This window comes from Bombina bombina, chromosome 6, assembly GCF_027579735.1.
Source record: "Bombina bombina isolate aBomBom1 chromosome 6, aBomBom1.pri, whole genome shotgun sequence".
NCBI classification, from domain to species: Eukaryota; Metazoa; Chordata; class Amphibia; order Anura; family Bombinatoridae; genus Bombina; species Bombina bombina.
In genome coordinates, this window is record NC_069504.1 from 760,339,545 (window position 1) to 760,361,002 (window position 21,458).

A 21,458-nucleotide genomic window follows, 5' to 3' on the forward strand; every position below is an offset into this window, starting at 1 on the left:
AGAAAAAAACCCTATTGAGAGAATAGGGAAAAGTATGCTCTTTCTACACACAAAATATATATTTTTACACTTCCTCTGAGGAAGCGTATAAGTGAAACACGACCGCGTCAGGGGCTTCGTGTTTATTTTAACTGCACTCTGTTAATTTTAGACTATCTACTAATTGATATTTTTATTTGTTGTAACATTCGGGACATGTGGGAAGGATGGGGAAGGGATTTATAGCTTATTTAGTGTAAAAAAAGTGGCTTATCTACCCTAATATAGGGCAATACAGGACACAGTTCCTAAATAGAGGCTCTTACATTTACCTAATATCATTGATTTTTCCCCTCCTCCTCATATGTGATAAACAACTTAAAATCAGCAACATTGAAGTACTTTATACAAGTCAAAGTTACAGAGTTGTGTTTTTAACTTTTTTCTGGCACGCCAGATACTTCTATTTCTGCTGCCTTTTTTTAATTAATACTAGTAAAAGTTAATTTTTAAGTGAAAAAATATATACTTTATTTGTAGAAAGAGCATACTTTTCCCTATTCTCTCAATAGGTTTTTTTTCTTTGATATAATCTGACGGGTCAGTGTGAGACCCAAACCAGGAACTAGGCGGAGATACGATGAGAAATGATCAGGTGCAGCCACGCCCATCGCACGGATAACTACACATTAAAAAAAACACATGTCCACCTTGTATTGTTGTTGTCTGGCTATAACCACACTCTACCTTGTAGAGATCCACCAGTTTTACTGCAGATCACGCCCTACGGTACAAGTGACTACGCCCATTTGTTGGATCTTTCCCGCCTACAAGCTCTCTCAGCTACACACACACACACACACACACACACACACACACACACACACACACTGTAGTTAAAGAAAAAAAAAAATTGGTTTCGGTTTTCGGCCAGGGGCATCCTGAATTTTCGGTATCACATTTTGTTAATTAATTTAAATTGGAAAGTTGGCTAACATTGCATGCTCTATCTAAATCATAAAAGTTTAATTTTGACTTGAGTGTCCCTTTAACTGTAAAGGCAAAGCCTAGCCATCATAATTTATGAGTGAATTATTATCTGATTGTCTACCAAGTTTTGGATGATGAAAATGTATGCCTCAAAGTGAGTGTTCAGCTTGTTCATACTCTTGTAGTATTGAGGAATTTTTGCAGGGTAGAAAAAAAAAATACTTTCACTGAGATATCGATAAACAGTATAATCAATGGTTACTGTTTTTTAAGAGTGTCAAAGTCTATCAGAATGATTATCTATATATCTATTATTTAGAATATATATTATATAACTTGAGTTCTTATGTACATTCATCAGGTTTTCCCAGATTTTAAAACATAAGTAGATTCTTTACAGGTTTTAGTATTTGCTACATCCTTTAAATGTCTCTAACAGTTTTTTGTACAACTAATTGCATTTTTGGACAGGCCTCCATACCTGCTTTTCCTGCAAGACTCCCAGCACCAGTGTGAAACGTTGCTCTGTTTTATCCTGTGGCAAATTTTACCATGAAGTTTGTGCCCGACAATATTCTGCCACAGTTCCTGATTCAAAAGGGTTTCGCTGTCCACACCACTGCTGTAGCACCTGCACTATTCAAAAAGATCTGTACAGAGCAAGCAAAGGTAAGAGACATACCTTCTCTAGATATATTTATGGTTATTATAAATGGTTTTTATAAAGAGGATTCTGGATAATATAAAATTGTTCCTAGAGAAAAGTTTTTCTGTATAAATGGTCACTGTTCTATATGTGCTACTTTGTAAAGTGTGACAAAGTGATCTAATAGTGCATGTGAGGCAAATATTTCCTTCTATTGGCAGTGAGAATCCATGAGAACATTCATAACCTATGGGAAACACTATTCCTGGCCACCAGGAAGAGGCGAAAACATCCCAAACTAGACTATAAATATCCCTCCCAGTTTCCCTACCCCCAGTAGTTCTTTGACTTGTGTCATGGATTGGCTCAGGAGAGCCAGGGCTCATATATCCATATAAATCTCAATAGAGTATTGGTATATATAATACTGGTTGATGCTGGGTTTTTCCTGCCTCTTTCCAGTCTAACTTATCCCCGGTGTGTTAACGCGGTGTGATTCACACTAAATTACAGACTCATTATAGGTAATTTGTCCCCTCTTTCATGACATTTTGTCTAATAAAGAATTGGTGTAAGTCTTGTCCCTGCGATTAGGATGCGTTTACTATGCGCTTTCCTAACGCCCCTTTTTGTCAAGTGGTAGCTTGCCACAGGCTACCTGGAGTACCAGGAATGGCGGAGAGGTACTTTGGCACGTTTGCGTGCAGGACGCTAACCAGCATTTGTCCTTCTATGTACTTAATATCACCCAATTATAGTCTTGATTAGTTACTGGTTTTCCGGTCACTTTGGTTAGGTTGTACAGGCCATGGTGAGCTATTGGGTTACTATAGTCTGCAGCCTTTGTTCTGGTATAGGCCGCAGCGGTGGCCAGAGACATTGCATCCTGCTGTAGGCAGTGTTTTTGCACCATTTCTGTTCCAGATCCGCTGCGCAATAGTCTGGGATAGCGGTATCAACGTGGCTCGGCCGGTCCTGAGGTGGTAAGACGCCCTAAACTGGACTTTCAAGAGTCGTTTGTGTGCTGTTTGGGACCAGTTATCCCACTGCGGTCCGCTATATCTCATTATACTACAATGGACGACACCATGGAGAGTCTGGAGGAACCCTCTTCGTTGGGTTCTGTTATCAATAATAAATGTTTACTCTGTAGATTAATCTCTGTAAACCTGCCAGCACAACTTTGCACTTGCTGCCTAACTTATGTCCTGAGATCCTACTCGGGAGGCCCAAACATTCAGACCGCGGGGGAGGCTTCATTTACATTATAGGTCCTATAGGTCCTACTAAGATTTCTCAAACCTTGATTGAGAGGGATATTCCTGTCCAGCATTCCATTTGGGAGATTTTGGTTGCTCCAGGTCATGGTACGGAGAGCTATTCAACCCTGGCTTGGGTGAGTTTGTCGACGTTATGGCCTGTATATGGGTGGATGTGTCGGATGCTCTAGGTGATATCTGGGAATAGATTACAGGAGATGGAATGCTGTTCTCCAGCCTTTTGCGGGGGATCCTTCAGTTGGCTTTGAGAAATACATTTTTTCCTTCGCCCCTCCTGTCGTAGAGTCGGATGAAGACTCTGTGGAGGGGATGCTTAGGTTCAATGCAGAACAGTTCCGGTTCCTGCTGGAGAGGATCTTATATACCCCTGAGATTCTGGCAGCTACGTCGCCCGGGGGGGGGGGGGGCATGTTCTGAGTCCGGTATCGAGGTTTAGCCCTATGCCTAAATCCCTTAATGTTTTTTCTGCATTCCCCATTATTGATAAGATCATTTCTAGACAATGGGAAAAGCTATGATGTCCTTTTGTACCCTCAGAGACTTTTAAAATGATGACCATATGGAGGTGTGGAACAGTGTCCCTTCCGTAGATAGGGCTATATCATCTCCAGCTAAGCACTGGGATATCCCAATTATGGAAAATTCTTCCTTTGAGGATGGAGGTCTCTTCAATCTGGCGCTTTGTTTTGGCCAGCGGTGTGTATTGCTGCTTTCACGGAAGCACCCAGATCCTGGTGTGAATTGGATTATGTTGGCTCCTCGAGGAGAACCTGGATCATGTCAGATTTCTAGAGTTGACTATCCTACAGATTGTTCTCATGAATGCTAAGAACTCCGGCATTGCGGCCCTGGCTAGGGGGGCCCTGTGGCTTATGTCACGGCCAGTGGATAACACTCCTGATTCTGGTCTTTTATCATTGCTCGTCAATGGTAGGGTCTTGTTTGGTCCGGATCTGGACATTCCCGTCGCCACAGTCAGGGGTGGTCGTGGAGTTTCTCTCGGTCAAGTACAGAGAGGTAAATCTACAGCGCTTCTCCAGAAGAGCGCTAAGGTGCATAAGATTGAATCTTCAAGAGCAATTAGGAGGTCATCCGGGGGCACTATAGGGCCGGTTAACCCGAGAGATCGTCCTGAGGTCGATAGTAGATATGAGGGGGTCTTCCACGACCTGGATCCAGGTTGCATGGGTAGACTTTCTTTGTATCAGAAATGTTGGTCCCGGTCATTCTTGGACCCATGCATGCTGGACATTATCCATCAGGGATACAGGATTAGTTTCAAGTCTTGACCCCCAAGGGATGATTTCTTGCTTTCAAAGGTTCCAGAAAACCCCATTAGGAGGGCGGCTCTTTTTCATTGCGTGGATGATCGTATGGCTATGGGAGATGTAGTCCCAGTTTCTACACCCAAGAAGGGAAAGGGATTATATTCTGTCCACTTATGTGGTTCCCAAGTAGGAGGATTCCTTCTGTCCTATTTTGGACTTAAAGGAATTCAATAGATCCATACAGGTTCTGTTCTTTAATGTGGAATTGATAAGTTCCATTCTTCTCCTTGCTCAGGAGGGTCAGTTCATGTCCTCAATAGTCTTAAGGGACGCATTCCTTCACATCCCACAGGGACTTTTACTGTTTTTTTGCGGTTTGCCTTACTAGATAGTTATTGCCAATTTGTTGCACTTTCAGTGGGACTGGCTACAGCACCTAGAGTTCTAACAAGGTGTTTGGAACTCTTTTGGCTGTTGTTCGTCTTCAAGGGATTGCAATGGCTTCTTACCTGGAAAACATTCTGGTTCAGGCTCCATCCTTTCGAGTGGCTTAGGACCACACAGAGAATACACTCATGTTTTTGAGCACATGGTTGGAAAATTAATTTGGAAAAGAGTTCCCTCGTTCCGACTACCAGGGTTGGCTTTCAGGGAACCGTCATAGATTCTGTTAGCATGAGTCTTTATCTTTTCTTCGGTGGCACAATGCATGGAGGTTGTAGATCTCATAATAGCGGCATCGGACACTATACTGTTTGCTTGTTTTCATCTTGGACCTCATCAGTTATGTTCTAAATTAGGTGGTGCTTAATACTTAGGACTGCCTCTCCCAACTTTTTCCCTCCCAAAAACACACAGCTTGGGTATTGGTTTCATGGACTCTCACTGCCAATAGAAAGAAAACTAAAATTATTCTTACCGGATAATTTCCTTCTTGGTAGTGAGAGTCCACGACCCCGCCCTAATGTATTTTATGTAGTGGCGGCAGTCATTTGCACCTCTGTACCCCTTGTATCTCTCTTCACTTTTCCTTATCCTCAGCTGAACTACTGGAGGGTAGGGGAAGTGGGAGGGATATTTATAGTCTAGCTTGGGGGGTGTCATCTTCACAATAGCACTATATTTAAATGTATCGGCATCACAATCAAATTATTGGTAAATTGTTAAATTTAAATCACTGTTCTCCAAGATGCATTTTACTATACTTCATTATATATTTTAAATAAGTTTATTTAAATGTGTGTTTTTTTTTTTTTTACTAATAATATAAAAGTGAGCTTTCTTTATTTTAGACCAATATCGTTATACATATAGCATGAGAATGTTACCTGTTCTAGTAATTGCAGTCAATGAAGACAGACAAAGAGGCAACGTAAAGGAAGGAGGGAGGAAGAAGGGAAGGGGGATAAAAAAAAAGGGAAAGGCGAGGGGGCGCCTAAATAGTTCTGTTCCAAATTGCCAAGATCATTTCATGAGTGTCTAGTTTATAAATTTTAAGATAATGATATCTTTCTAGGGTAATAAGTTCCAAGACTTATTTCCATTCCACTACAGAAGGTACACATTGTGTCTTCCATCTCTTGGGGATGAGTTTTTTTGCTCCTGTCAGCATTATTAGGAGAAGTGCCATCCTAGCTGGGTCTTTTATTTTGGGTAGAGAGCAAAACAATATACTATCTGGGGTATTTGATATATTTACGTCCAGCAAATCTGAGATAAAAGAAAAGATTCTTGTCCAGTAGGTATCTTGGTCAGGACCACCAAATGTGGATAAGGGTTCCTTCCTCGCCACATCCCCTCCAGCAGGTGTTGCTCAGAGAGGGAAATATTTTATGGAGCCTAGATGGGGTAAGATATCGACTCAGAAACTTTATATGAATTTCTTGTATGGTGGCAGAGACTGAGGAGCATTTAGTAAGTGTAAAAGCTTTCGACCAAGAGTCAAAATCAATCTCTTTAGGTAGCTCTCTATTCCATGCTAAAGTGTATGATGGAAGTGTAGCAGGGTCATCGATGGATAGTTTGTATAAGAGGGATATGAGGTGACCCGGGGGACTAATTGGGTACAGAGTTTTTCAAAGGGTGTGAGTTCCCGTCCCATATCTTTCTTATGTTTTTGGTGTGAGATGTAATGGAGTAGTTGGTTATAGCTTAGCCACGAAGAGAAAATCTTTCTGTGAACTTCTGCCAGCTGAGCCTGTGTTTTATTGATTTTATTTTCTGTGAGGAACTGCATAGAGCCTGTTTTTAAACTGTAGGGTTGTTTAATACGGAAGCCCATTTTACAGTATGGGAGATCCATAGTCTCAATTATTGGAGTGAGGAGAGAGTGTCTGGACAATATTTGCGTACTGGTTGCTAAGATCCTATCCCACTCTGCTAGCGTTTCTGCTGTCATTATATATTTATGTAGGGTTTTTTGGTCTATGTGATGGGGAGGTCCATGCTAATGTGCCTATGTTGTTCAACATAAAGATTTGCCTATCTAGATGTATCCACGCCTTATTAGTGTTATTGGGGGACCATTTGATTACATGTTGAAGAAAAATCGCTCTTCTATATGCCAACAAGTTTGGCAATCCCAGACCTCCCCTGTCCCTTGTCAAGTACATGGTCCTCCTCGGGACTCTGGGTTTTATGTTTGCCCAAATATATCGTTCAATTAATATTTTGGAACTCCGTGCGATTTTCAGGGCTCTAAAGATTTGGCCTCTCTTGAAGAGAGAACCGTTCATTTGTTTTCAGACAGACAATATCACAACTGTGGCATATTGCAATCATCGTGGTGGGACTCACAGTCCCCAAGCTATGAAAGAAGTATCTTGGATACTTGCCTGGGCGGAATCCAGCTCCTGTCTAATTTCTGCGGTCCATATCTCAGGTATAGACAAGCGGATTATCTCAGTCTTCAGACTTTACATCCGGGAGAGTGGTCTCTTCACCCAGATGTGTTTTTTCAAATTGTTCAGATGTGGGGGCTTCCAGAAATAGATCTGATGGCATCTCATCTAAACAAGAAACTTCCCAGGTACCTGTCCAGGTCCAGGGATCCTCAGGCGGAAGCAGTGGATGCATTGACACTTCCTTGGAGTTATCAACCTGCCTATATTTTTCCGCCTCTAGTTCTTCTCCCAAGAGTGATTTCCAAAATCATCATGGAGCAATTGTTTGTGCTGCTGGTGGCTCCAGCATGGCCACACAGGTTTTGGTATGCGGATCTTGTTCGGATATCCAGTTGCCAACCTTGGCCACTTCCGTTAAGACCAGACCTTCTATCTCAAGGTCCGTTTTTCCATCAGGATCTCAAATCATTAAATTTGAAGGTATGGAAATTGAACGCTTAGTGCTTTAGTCATAGAGGTTTCTCTGACTCAGTAATTAAAACTATGTTGCAGGCTCGTAAATCTGTTTCTAGAAAGATTTATTATTGCGTTTGGAAAACCTACATTTCATGGTGTTCTCATAACTTCACTTGGCATTCTTTTAGAATTCCTAGAATTTTACAGTTTCTTCAGGATGGTTTGGATAAGTGTTTGTCTGCAAGTTCTTTAAAAGGACAAATTTCTGCTCTTTCTGTCTTATTCCACAGAAAAATTGCTAAACTTCCTGATATTCATTGTTTTGTACAGGCTTTGGTTCGTATCAAGCCTGTCATTAAATCATTCTCTCCTCCCTGGAGTCTTAATTTGGTTTTAAAGGCTTTTCAGGCTCCTCCGTTTAAGCCTATACATTCTTTGGACATTAAATTGCTTTCTTGGTAAGTGTTGTTTCTTTTGGCCATGTCTTCTGCTAGAAGAGTTTCTGAATTATCTGCTCTTTCTTGTGAGTCTCCTTTTCTGATTTTTCATCAGGATAAGGCGGTTTTGCGGACTTCATTTAAATTCCTACCTAAAGTTGTGAATTCCAAACATATTAGTAGAGAAATTGTTGTCCTTTCCTTGTGTCCTAATCATACAAATTCTTTGGAAAGATCCTTACATTCTTTGGATGTGGTGAGAGCTTTGACATATTATGTTAAAGCTACTAAAGATTTCAGGAAGACTTCTAGTCTATTTGTTATCTTTTCTGGTTCTAGGAAAGGTCAGAAGGCTTCTGCTGTTTCCTTGGCTTCGTGGTTAAAGCTTTTGATTCATCACGCTTATTTGGAGTCGGGTAAATCCCTGCCTCAGAGGATTACGGCTCATTCTACTAGGTCTGTTTCCACTTCCTGGGCTTTTAAGAATGAAGCTTCAGTTGATCAGATTTGCAAAGCAGCAACTTGGTCTTCTTTGCATACATTTACTAAATTCTACCATTTTGATGTTTTTTCTTCTTCAGAAGCAGTTTTTGGTAGAAAAGTTCTTCAGGCAGCCGTTTCAGTTTGATCCTTCTGCTTATAATTTCAGTTTTTTTCTTTTTCTTTATAAGATTAAAATTTATGATTTGGGTTGTGGATTAATTTTTTTCAGCGGATTTGGCTGTCTTTATTTTTATCCCTCCCTCTCTAGTGATTCTTGAGTGGAATTCCACATCTTGGGTATTTGCTATCCCATACATCACTAGCTCATGGACTCTTGCCAATTACATGAAAGAAAACATAATTTCTCCAACATAGGTGTGTCCGGTCCACGGCGTCATCCTTACTTGTGGGATATTCTCCTCCCCAACAGGAAATGGCAAAGAGCCCAGCAAAGCTGGTCACATGATCCCTCCTAGGCTCCGCCTTCCCCAGTCATTCTCTTTGCCGTTGCACAGGCAACATCTCCACGGAGATGGCTAAGAGTTTTTTGGTGTTTAAATGTAGTTTTTATTCTTACATTGTGTAGAAGACCTGTTAAAAATGGGAGTGATTCATCCTGTTCCATTAGGAGAACAAGGGATGGGGTTTTACTCCAATCTGTTCATAGTTCCCAAAAAAGAGGGAACATTCAGGCCAATTTTGGATCTCAAGATCCTAAACAAATTTCTCAGGGTTCCATCGTTCAAAATGGAAACCATTCGGACAATTCTTCCTACCATCCAGGAAGGTCAATTCATGACCACGGTGGATTTAAAAGATGCGTATCTACATATTCCTATCCACAAGGAACATCATCGGTTCCTAAGGTTCGCCTTTCTGGACAAGCATTACCAGTTTGTGGCACTTCCATTCGGATTAGCCACTGCTCCAAGAATTTTCACAAAGGTACTAGGGTCCCTTCTAGCGGTGCTAAGGCCAAGGGGCATTGCAGTAGTACCTTACTTGGACGACATACTGATTCAAGCGTCGTCTCTGCCACAAGCAAAGGCTCATACGGACATTGTCCTAGCCTTTCTCAGATCTCACGGGTGGAAAGTGAACGTAGAAAAAAGTTCTCTATTCCCGTCAACAAGAGTTCCCTTCTTGGGAACAATAATAGACTCCTTAGAAATGAAGATTTTACTTCTAAGCTCTTGTCAAGTACTTCATTCTGTTCTTCTTCCTTCCATAGCGCAGTGCATGGAAGTAATAGGTTTGATGGTTGCGGCAATGGACATAGTTCCTTTTGCGCGAATTCATCTAAGACCATTACAACTGTGCATGCTCAGTCAGTGGAATGGGGATTATACAGACTTGTCCCCGACGATCCAAGTAGATCAGGGGACCATAGATTCACTCCGTTGGTGGCTGACCCTGGACAACCTGTCTCAAGGGATGAGCTTCCGCAGACCAGAGTGGGTCATTGTCACGACCGACGCCAGTCTGATGGGCTGGGGCGCGGTCTGGAAACCCCTGAAAGCTCAGGGTCTATGGTCTCTGGAAGAATCTCTTCTCCCGATAAACATTCTGGAACTGAGAGCGATATTCAATGCTCTCAAGGCTTGGCCTCAACTAGCAGAGGCCAAATTCATAAGGTTTCAATCAGACAACATGACGACTGTTGCATATATCAACCATCAGGGGGGAACAAGGAGTTCCCTGGCGATGGAAGAAGTGACCAAAGTAATTCAATGGGCGGAGATTCACTCCTGCCACTTGTCTGCAATCCACATCCCAGGAGTGGAAAATTGGGAAGCGGATTTTCTGAGTCGTCAGACATTTCATCCGGGGGAGTGGGAACTCCATCCAGAAATCTTTGCCCACATAACTCAATTATGGGGCATTCCAGACATGGATCTGATGGCGTCTCGTCAGAACTTCAAGGTTCCTTGCTACGGGTCCAGATCCAGGGATCCCAAGGCGACTCTAGTAGATGCACTAGTAGCGCCCTGGACCTTCAACCTAGCTTATGTATTCCCACCGTTTCCTCTCATTCCCAGGCTGGTAGCCAGGATCAATCAGGAGAGGGCTTCGGTGATCTTGATAGCTCCTGCGTGGCCACGCAGAACTTGGTATGCAGACCTGGTGAATATGTCATCGGCTCCACCATGGAAGCTACCTTTGAGACGGGACCTTCTTGTTCAAGGTCCGTTCGAACATCCGAATCTGGCCTCACTCCAACTGACTGCTTGGAGATTGAACGCTTGATTTTATCAAAGCGTGGGTTCTCAGATTCTGTCATTGATACTCTTATTCAGGCTAGAAAGCCTGTAACTAGAAAAATTTACCATAAAGTATGGAAGAAATATATCTGTTGGTGCGAATCGAAAGGATTCGCATGGAACAGGATAAAAATTCCTAAGATTCTATCCTTTCTACAAGAGGGTTTGGAGAAAGGATTATCTGCAAGTTCTTTGAAGGGACAGATTTCTGCTTTATCTGTTTTACTTCACAAAAAGCTGGCGGCTGTGCCAGATGTTCAAGCTTTTGTTCAGGCTCTGGTTAGAATCAAGCCTGTTTACAAACCTTTGACTCCTCCTTGGAGTCTCAATTTAGTTCTTTCAGTTCTTCAAGGGGTTCCCTTTGAACCCTTACATTCCGTAGATATTAAGTTATTATCTTGGAAAGTTTTGTTTTTGGTTGCTATTTCTTCTGCTAGAAGAGTTTCAGAGTTATCTGCTCTGCAGTGTTCTCCTTATCTGGTGTTCCATGCAGATAAGGTGGTTTTGCGTACTAAACCTGGTTTTCTTCCGAAAGTTGTTTCTAACAAAAATATTAACCAGGAGATAGTTGTGCCTTCTTTGTGTCCGAATCCAGTTTCAAAGAAGGAACGTTTGTTGCACAATTTGGATGTAGTTCGTGCTCTAAAATTCTATTTAGAGGCTACAAAGGATTTCAGACAAACATCTTCCTTGTTTGTTGTTTATTCTGGTAAAAGGAGAGGTCAAAAAGCAACTTCTACCTCTCTCTCTTTTTTGGCTTAAAAGCATCATCCGATTGGCTTATGAGACTGCCGGACGGCAGCCTCCTGAAAGAATCACAGCTCATTCCACTAGGGCTGTGGCTTCCACATGGGCCTTCAAGAACGAGGCTTCTGTTGATCAGATATGTAAGGCAGCGACTTGGTCTTCACTGCACACTTTTGCCAAATTTTACAAATTTGATACTTTTGCTTCTTCTGAGGCTATTTTTGGGAGAAAGGTTTTGCAAGCCGTGGTGCCTTCCATCTAGGTGACCTGATTTGCTCCCTCCCATCATCCGTGTCCTAGAGCTTTGGTATTGGTTCCCACAAGTAAGGATGACGCCGTGGACCGGACACACCTATGTTGGAGAAAACAGAATTTATGCTTACCTGATAAATTACTTTCTCCAACGGTGTGTCCGGTCCACGGCCCGCCCTGGTTTTTTAATCAGGTCTGATGAATTATTTTCTCTAACTACAGTCACCACGGTATCATATGATTTCTCCTATGCATATTCCTCCTTTACGTCGGTCGAATGACTGGGGAAGGCGGAGCCTAGGAGGGATCATGTGACCAGCTTTGCTGGGCTCTTTGCCATTTCCTGTTGGGGAGGAGAATATCCCACAAGTAAGGATGACGCCGTGGACCGGACACACCGTTGGAGAAAGTAATTTATCAGGTAAGCATAAATTCTGTTTTATGTAAGAATTTACCTGATAAATTCATTTCTTTCATATTGGCAAGAGTCCATGAGGCCCACCCTTTTTATGGTGGTTATGATTTTTTTGTATAAAACTATATATAAAACATAAAAAAAAATACATATCTCTAACCATTTATGTATATATATATATACCTTTGAGTTCTCTTCACATCCCGTGATATTTATATGTATATTCACCTATGAGATATTTCCACATCCTGATGTATGTTAACATAGAATTTTAACACAGATTGCTGCTTTATATAAATATTTATTAACGTGTATATTCGTTCAGGCTAGCGACCCCTAAGAATCTTTAATTCATGGATATGCAAGAATTTTACAGATAGATCATTTGACATCTTTGATATCTATATACCAAACACGTTGATGTATACTATTTCTTAGCTCAAACATAAGCACAATCTGACATGGGCTAAAAGTAAGCTCATTTAGCAGCAACATTTAGTCATGACAAAAATCCCCTAGCTAGCGATCTTAAACTCCTCCATTGCCACATACAAAATATAAAATACACTGAAGCCAGTGGGCTAACGCCATATACAAGTTAGTCCCAGCCGATCATAACTTGGAATCAATATGCATGGTTTGTTAAACAAACCAGGCAATCAGCTGTGAAAAGTGTGTTCTCTAAAACAAGCGACGACACCCAATCAGACACTAGCTAGCTTGAGGCTTCTAACCCATACTGCGAATGCTTAATAGCCGATTCTGAACACAAATATAAACAATTTCTCTTACATTCAAGCATATTGAATATAGTAAAATAAGTCCTTTAAAACAGATCAATTCTAAAAGAAATTGAACCCTCCAGCTAGCGATCTGAAAATACATCCACCGCTAAGTACAGATCTAATATAATTTAAGTACAACTGAGCTAGGGGAATAATGTCATCCACAAGCTTGTCCTAGCCAATCACAACTTAGAACTGAGACGCATGGGTTAGTAAACATACCAGGCGATCAGCTGTGGAAGGTGTGTTCTCTCAGCACGCGACGACATCCAATCAGGCATTAGCTAACTCTAGTCCTCCAACCAATACAGCAAGTGCACACAAGCCAATTCTAAACACGAACGCAAAACAATTTCTCTCACACCTAAACATATTAAAAATAGTACAATACATTCAAACCAGATTCATTTTTAACTTGACTCAAATTGATTAAATATGAGGTTTATTAAAACGGAATACCACTAGTAATTAGCCATTTCCGGTTTCCAACATCCGGTCTATTTGACAATCAGTTTAAGAAAGGGTATATATAGCTGCTAGCTACTAACAAAAACCAGTCGTGATAAAGGCCAAGCATTTTGCAGAAACGCATTGACAAGCAGCTGGTATTTATAATTCCTCCAATCTTTTTATTCTAGTTTGGACGTTCTGCACTATTTGTTTTATATCTTTATAGGCACACCATACCATAACCCAAGATGGATAACAAAGAATTCATTAAAGTCTGAATAGGATCACTGGATTCTCACCACTAAGAAAGCATCTTTATTGTTTCACTTGCCCAGGGTCACCATCACTAGATTCTTTACCATCAGGAAACAAGTTTGTTTTTAAACATTATTCTCATTTCTTTCATGTAATTGGCAAGAGTCCATGAGCTAGTGACGTATGGGATATACAATCCTACCAGGAGGGGCAGAGTTTCCCAAACCTCAAAATGTCTACAAATACACCCCTCACCACACCCACAATTCAGTTTTACATACTTTGCCTCCTATGGAGGTGGTGAAGTAAGTTTGTGCTAGATTTCTACGTTGATATGCGCTTCTCAGCATGTTGAAGCCCAGTTCCTCTCAGAGTACAGTGAATGTCAGAGGGATGTGAAGGGAGTATCACCTATTGAATACAATGGTCTTCCTAACGGGGGTCTATTTCATAGGTTCTCTGTTATCGGTCGTAGAGATTCATCTCCTACCTCCCTTTTCAGATCAACGATATACTCTTATATACCATTACCTCTACTGATTTTCGTTTCAGTACTGGTTTGGCCATCTGCTATATGTGGATGGGTGTCTTTTGGGAAGTATGTCTCATTTACTTAAGACACTCTCAGCTATGGTTTGGCACTTTATTTATAAAGTTCTAAATATATGTTTGTACTTATATTTGCCATGATTCAGACTTATCAGTATATTTCCTTTTTGCAGACTGTCAGTTTCATATCTAGGAAATGCATTAAAAAAAAAAAGGTTTTCAAATTGACTCTTTATAAATTGTGAGTTGTATTAGGCTTGCGAGAGTGCAAAATGCTATAATTTATTGCGTCATTCTTGGCGCAATACTTTTTTGGTGCGAAAATTACGTTTGTTGACGCAAATTTGTAATTTCTGGCGTCTTAGTTGGCGCCAAGTCTTTCACATGGTTGCGTCATCTATGACGCTCGAGTTACGTTCCGGACGTTTTTGGCACCAAAAAATGTTTTTTAGTTTGTGGTGCGTCATACTTGGCGCCAAACATTTTTTCATTATTTAATACCTTATTCCTTTTGCCTCTGGTCTTTTTTTCTATGTCAGAGGCTTATTCTGTTTGCTTTTTTTCCCCATTCCTGAAACTGTCATATAAGGAAATTGATAATTTTGCTTTATATGTTGTTTTTTCTTTTACATACTGCAAGATGTCTCAATCTGATCCTGTCTCAAAATCTACTACTAAAATCCTGCTGCCTGATATCAGTTATACAAAAGCTAAGTGCATTTATTGTAAACTTGTGGTAACTGTTCTTCCAGCTGTGGTTTGTAATTGTTGTCATGATAAACTTTTACATGCAGAAAATGTTTCCATCAGTAGTAGTTCATTACCTGTTGCTGGTCCATCAACATCTAATGCTCTGGATATTCCTGTAAATTTAAGAGATTTTATTTCTGATTCCATTCAGAAGGCTTTGTCTGCCATGCCTCCTTCTATTAAACGTAAAAGGTCTTTTAAAACTTCTCATAGAGTTGATGAATTTTCTAATGACCGACAACATACTGATTTATCTATCTCTGATGAGGATCTGTCTGATTCAGAGGATCCTGCCTCAGATATTGACACTGACTAATCCTCTTATTTATTTAAAATGGAGTATATTCGTTCTTTATTAAAAGAAGTGTTGATTGCATTAGATATGGAGGAGACTAGTCCTCTTGATACTAAAACTAGTAAACGTTTAAATTCGGTTTATAAACCTCATGTAGTTATTCCAGAGGTTTTTCCAGTTCCTGATGCTATTTCAGATATGATTTCAAAGGAATGGAATAGACTGGGTACTTCTTTTACTCCTCCTTCAAGGTTTAAAAAATTGTATCTTTTGCCTACTGATAGATTGGAGTTTTGGGAAAAAATCCCCAAAGTTGATGGGGCCATCTCTACTCGTGCTAAACGTACTACTATTCCTACAGAAGATAGTACTTCTTTTAAAGATCCTTTAGATAGGAAGCTTGAATCTTATCTAAGGAAAGCTTATTTATGTTCAGGTCATCTTCTTACGCCTGCTATTTCTTTGGCTGATGTTGCAGCTGCCTCAACTTTTTGGTTGGAAACTTTAGCGCAACAAGTATCAGATCATAATGTGTATAGCATTGTTAAATTAATTCAACATGCTAATAATTTCATTTGTGATGCCATTTTTGATATCATCAGAATTGATGTTAGATATATGTCTTTAGCTATTTTAGCTAGAAGAGCTTTATGTCTTAAATCTTGGAATGCTGATGTGACTTCTAAATCGACATTGCTATCTTTCTTTCCAAGGTAATAAATTATTTGGTTCTCAGTTGGATTCTATAATTCCAACTGTCACTGGGAGGAAGGGAGCTTTTTTGCCTCAGGATAAAAAATCTAAGGGTAAATTTAAAGCTTCTAACCATTTTCGTTCCTTTCGACAAAATGAGGAACAGAAACCTAATCCTTCCCCTAAGGAATCTGTCTCCAATTGGAAGCCTTCCTCAATCTGGAATAAATCCAAGCCATTTAAGAGATCTAAACCAGCCCCCAAGTCTGCATGAAGGTGTGGCCCTCATTCCAGCTCAGCTGGTAGGGGGCAGATTAAAATTTTTCAAGGATGTTTGGATAAATTCAGTCCAAAATCATTGGATTCAGAACATTGTCCTTTTAGGGGTACAGAATAGGTTTCAAAGTAAGACCGCCTGTGAGAAGTTTCTTTCTCTCACGCATTCCAGTGAACCCAGAGAAAGCACAGGCTTTCCTGAAGTGTGTTTCAGACCTGGAGTTATCTGGGGTAATCGTGCCAGTTCCTTTTCAGGAACAGGGTCTGGGGTTTTATTCAAATTTGTTCATTGTCCCAAAGAAAGAAAATGTATTCAGACCAGTTCTGGATCTAAAAGTCTTGAATCGTTATGTAAGAGTACCAACATTCAAAATTTTGACTATAAGGACTATTCTGTCTTTTGTTCAGCAAGGGCATTATATGCCCACAATAGACTTACAGGATGCATATCTTCATATTCCGATTCATCCAGCTCACTATCAGTTCCTGAGATTCTCTTTTCTAGACAAGCATTACCAATGTGTTGCTCTTCTTTTTGGCCTAGGGACAGCTCCAAGGATCTTTTGAAAGGTTCTCGGTGCACTACTCTCTGTAATCAGAGAGCGGGGTATTGTGGTGTTTCCTTATTTGGACGATATCTTGGTACTTGCTCAGTCTTTACGTTTTGCAGAATCTCACACAAATCATCTAGTGTTGTTTCTTCAAAGACATGGTTGGAGGATCAATTTACCAAAAAGTTCTTTTGATTCCTCAGACAAGGGTAACCTTTTTAGGTTTCCAGATAGATTCAGTATCCATGACTTTGTCTCTTACAGACAAGAGACGTCTGAATTTGGTTGCAGCCTGTCGGAACCTTCAGTCTCAGTCATTCCCTTCAGTAGCTATGTGCATGGAGGTTTTAGGTCTCATGACTGCAGTATTGGACGCAATCCCCTTTGCTTGTTTTCACATGAGACCTCTTCAGCTTTGTATGCTGAACCAATGGTGCAGGGATTATACAAGGATTTCACAATTAATATCCTTAAATCCCAATGTTCGGCTATCTCTGACTTGGTGGTTAGATCACCATCATATAGTTCAATGGGCCTCTTTTGTTCGTCCAACCTGGACTGTGATCACAACAGATGCGAGTCTTTCAGGTTGGGGAGCTGTCTGGGGATCTCTTACAGCACAAGGGGTTTGGAAATCTCTAGAGGCGAGATTACCAATCAATTTTTTGGAACTCCATGTGATTCTCAGAGCTCTTCAGTTTTGGCCTCTATTGAAGAGAGAGACGTTTATTTGTTTTCAGACAGACAATATCACAACTGTGGCGAATGTAGATCATCAGGGTGGGACTCAGTCCTCAGGCTATGAAAAGATATATCCCGGATACTTTTTAAGCAGAATCCAGCTCCTGTCTTATTTCTGCGGTCCATATCCCAGGTATAGACAATTGGGAAGTGGATTATCTCAGTCGTCAAACTTTACATCTGGGAGAGTGGTCTCTTCTCCCAGATGTGTTTTTTCAAATTGTTCAGATGTGGGGGCTTCCAGAAATAGATCTGATGGCATCTCATCTAAACAAGAAACTTCCCAGGTACCTGTCCAGGTCCAGGGATCCTCAGGCGGAAGCAGTGGATGCATTGACACTTCCCTGAAGTTTTCAACCTGCCTATATTTTTCCGCCTCTAGTTCTTCTTCCAAGAGTGATTTCCAAGATCATCATGGAGCTATCGTTTGTGCTGCTGGTGGCTCCAGCATGGGCTCAGAGGTTTTGGTATGCGGATCTTGTTCGGATGTCCAGTTGCCAACCTTGGCCACTTCCACTAAGGCCAGACCTTCTATCTCAAGGTCCTTTTTTCCATCAGTATCTCAAATCATTAAATTTGAATGTATGGAAATTGAAAGCTTTGTGCTTAGTCATAGAGGTTTCTCTGACTCAGTGATTAATACTATGTTGCAGGCTCGTAAATCTGTTTCTAGAAAGTTTTATTATCGAGTTTGGAAGACTTACATTTCATGGTGTTCTTCTCATAAATTCTCTTGTCATTCTTTTAGGATTCCTAGAATTTTACAGTTTCTTCAGGATGGTTTGGATAAGGGTTTGTCGGCACGTTCCTTGAAATGACAAATCTCTGCTCTTTCTGATTTATTCAACAGAAAAATTGCTAAACTTCCTGATATTCATTCTTTTGTACAGGCTTTGGTTCGTATCAAGCCTGTCATTAAATCAATCTCTCCTCCTTGGAGTCTTAATTTGGCTTTGAAGGCTTTACAGGCTCCTCCGTTTGAGCCTATGCATTCTTTGGACATTAAATTGCTTTCTTGGAAAGTGTTGTTTCTTTTGGCCATCTCTTCTGCGAGATTAGTTTCTGAATTATCTGCTCTTTCTTGTGAGTCTCCTTTCTTTTACAAAGATATGATACTCCACTGATTACCTTTGTCCAATGTGAGTATGATCCATTTACTACTACTCGTTGCTCCCTATCTTTTATCCAGTTATTTTTCCATAAACTAACATTTCCAGCTATTCCCAGTCCCTTAATTTTGTGCATTAATCTCTCATGTGGCACTGTATCAAACACCTTTGCAAAATCTAAGTATTTCACATCAACCAATTCCCCTTTCTTTTACAAAGATATGACGAGTCCACGGATTTCATCCTTACTTGTGGGATATTAACCTCCTGCTAACAGAAAGTGGCAAAGAGCACCACAGCAGAGCTGTATATATCTCCCCTCCCTTCCCCTCCACCCCCAGTCATTCTCTTTACCTGTGTTATACTAGGAAGACATGGTAAAGTTAGGTGTTAGTTTTAGTTTCTTCAATCTAGAAGTTTTTTTTTTATTTTAAATGGTACCGGTGTGTACTATTTTCCTTAGGGGGTTATGGATGAAGATTTCTGCCCTGAGGTTGATGATCTTAGCAGCTGTAACTAAGATCCACGCTGGTTCCCACAAGACTTCTGAAGGTAACACATCAGACATCTTCAGTGTGGAGACCGGTTTCATGCTACAAGCATCATTAAGATATGTGCAGCCTTTTATTTCTGAAGAAACTTGATATATCAGAACTGGCTGGCATTTATTTCCTTATATGGGAATGGGGTAAGCAGTAGACCTGTTTCACAGAAGGGTGTTACTGGAGTCCCGTGTTTTTATTTTATATTTCTGACATAAGGGCATGATATGACACTCTGGGAGAGACATAAGGGCTTTTAAGCGATAAGCAGTTAAACTATTGAGCTATTTTTTATTATTTATCCGGCATGACTTGCTGAGATGTGTTTGGGGTGTGTTTTGTGTTCCACTTAGCTGTATGAAAAACCGCTTCCCATGCAGTTGTGTTTGGGCCTACTCCAACTTCGGCCATAAGGGGCGGGGCTTGTCTTCGCGCGCTCAGATGCGCACTTCCTTCTGACAGAGGAGCAGCAAGCAGTAACTCCGGTTGCTCCTGGACAATAGTCTCTGGCTTGGAGTGTTGGCTATTCATTCCGATGTACTCTGGGGGCAGGTAGGCGCCACAGCAGTGCTGTGGCAATGTGCAGAGGGTGTTTTTGTGTAAACTGATACATTTTTCACTTTAGAGCCTTATTTTTCACCTTTTCTCATAGGGTGCAATAATTTTTGGATATACCAATTAGTTTTAGTGAATTTTGGTAGCAAATTAACATTATTTAAGCAGTTTTGGAAAAATTGTTCACTTTTTCTTTCTTAAAGGCACAGTACACGTTTTTCAGAGTTTTATTTAAAGCAATAAATAGTTTAAATGACTTTTATGGCTATTATTAGTCTGTTTAACATGTCTGACATTGAGGATAGTAATTGTTCTATGTGTTTAGAAGCTATTGTAGAACCCCCTCTTACATTGTGTACCTTTTGTACTGAAAGGGCCTTACATTGTAAAGACCATATTTTAGGTCAAGATAGTGTGCCTAAGGATGATTCTCAATCTGAATAGAATCAGGTTATGCCATCCAATTCTCCCCAAGTGTCACAACCTTTAACGCCCACACAAGCGACGCCAAGTACCTCTATTGCGTCTAATTCTTTTACTCTGCAGGAGATGGCTGCAGTTATGTCAACTACCCTTATAGAAGTATTATCTAGAATAATCAGTGTTACAGGGTAAACGCAGTAGATCAGGTATTAATGTGAATACTGAATCCTCTGATACTTTATTAGCTATTTCCGATGTACCCTCACAGTGTTCTGAGTTAGGGGTCAGGGAATTGCTGTCTGAGGGAGAAATTTCAGACTCAGGGAATGTGTTACCTCAGACAGATTCGGACGTTATGTCCTTTAAATTTAAGCTTGAACACCTCCGTCTGTTGCTTCGGGAGGTCTTAGCGACTCTGAAAGATTGTGATCCTATTATGATACCACCAGAGAGATTGTGTAAGATGGACAAATATCTAGAAGTGCCAACATATACTGATGTGTTTCCGGTTACTAAAATAATTTCGGAAACTATAAAGAAGGAGTGGGATAGACCAGGTATACCATTTTCTCCCCCTCCTACTTTCAAGAAAATGTTTTCCATATCGGACACCATTCAGGACTTGTGGCAAACGGTCCCTAAGGTGGAGGGAGCTATATCTACCCTGGCTAAGCGTACAACTATACCCATTGAGGACAGTTGTGCTTTCAAAGACCCTATGGATAAAAAATTAGAGGGTCTTCTAAAGAAATTGTTTATTAATCAGGGTTTTCTTTTGCAACCTACTGCTTGCATTGTTCCAGTAACTACAGCAGCAGCTTTTTTGCTTGAAGCTCTGGAAGAGTCCCTGAAGATTGAGACTCCGTTAGATGACATTTTGGATAGAATTAAGGCTCTCAAGTTAGCTAATTCTTTTATTACTTATGCCGCTTTTCAAATTTCTAAATTAGCGGAGAAAAATGCAGGATTTGCTATTTTAGTGCGTAGAGCGTTGTGGCTCAAATCTTGGTCTGCTGATGTGTCATCAAAACATAAGCTTTTACTATTCCCTTTAAAGGTAAGACCCTTTTCGGGCCAGAATTGAAGGAAATCATTTCTAACATTACAGGAGGTAAAGGCCATGCCCTACCTCAGGATAAGTCTGTTAAGATGAGGTGTAAACAGAATAATTTTCGTTCCTTTTCGGAATTTTAAGGGAGGACCTTCTACTTCCTCTTCCTCCACACAGAAGGAAGGGAATTTTACCCAATCTAAGTCAGTCTGGAGACCCAACCAAAATTGGAATAAAGGTAAACAATCTAAGAAGCCCGCTGCTGCTACTAAGACAGCATGAAGGGGTGGCCCCCGATCCGGGACCTGATCTAGTAGGGGGCAAACTCTCTTTCTTTGTCAAGGCTTGGTCAAGAGATGTTCAGGACTCCTGGGCA

The 21,458-nt window shown here is 40.7% G+C and overlaps 1 protein-coding gene across 4 annotated transcripts in view; it reads left to right on the plus strand.

The window, feature by feature from the left end:
* NSD3 (nuclear receptor binding SET domain protein 3) overlaps nucleotides 1-21,458 on the plus strand; it is a 1,671,583-nt gene that overhangs the window by 708,637 nt on the left and 941,488 nt on the right. For all 4 annotated transcript variants that reach the window (XM_053718034.1, XM_053718036.1, XM_053718037.1 and 1 more), the window contains one exon: nucleotides 1,441-1,638. In XM_053718034.1, the coding sequence (XP_053574009.1) occupies nucleotides 1,441-1,638 (198 nt within the window). The remainder of the gene's footprint in view (nucleotides 1-1,440; nucleotides 1,639-21,458) is intronic.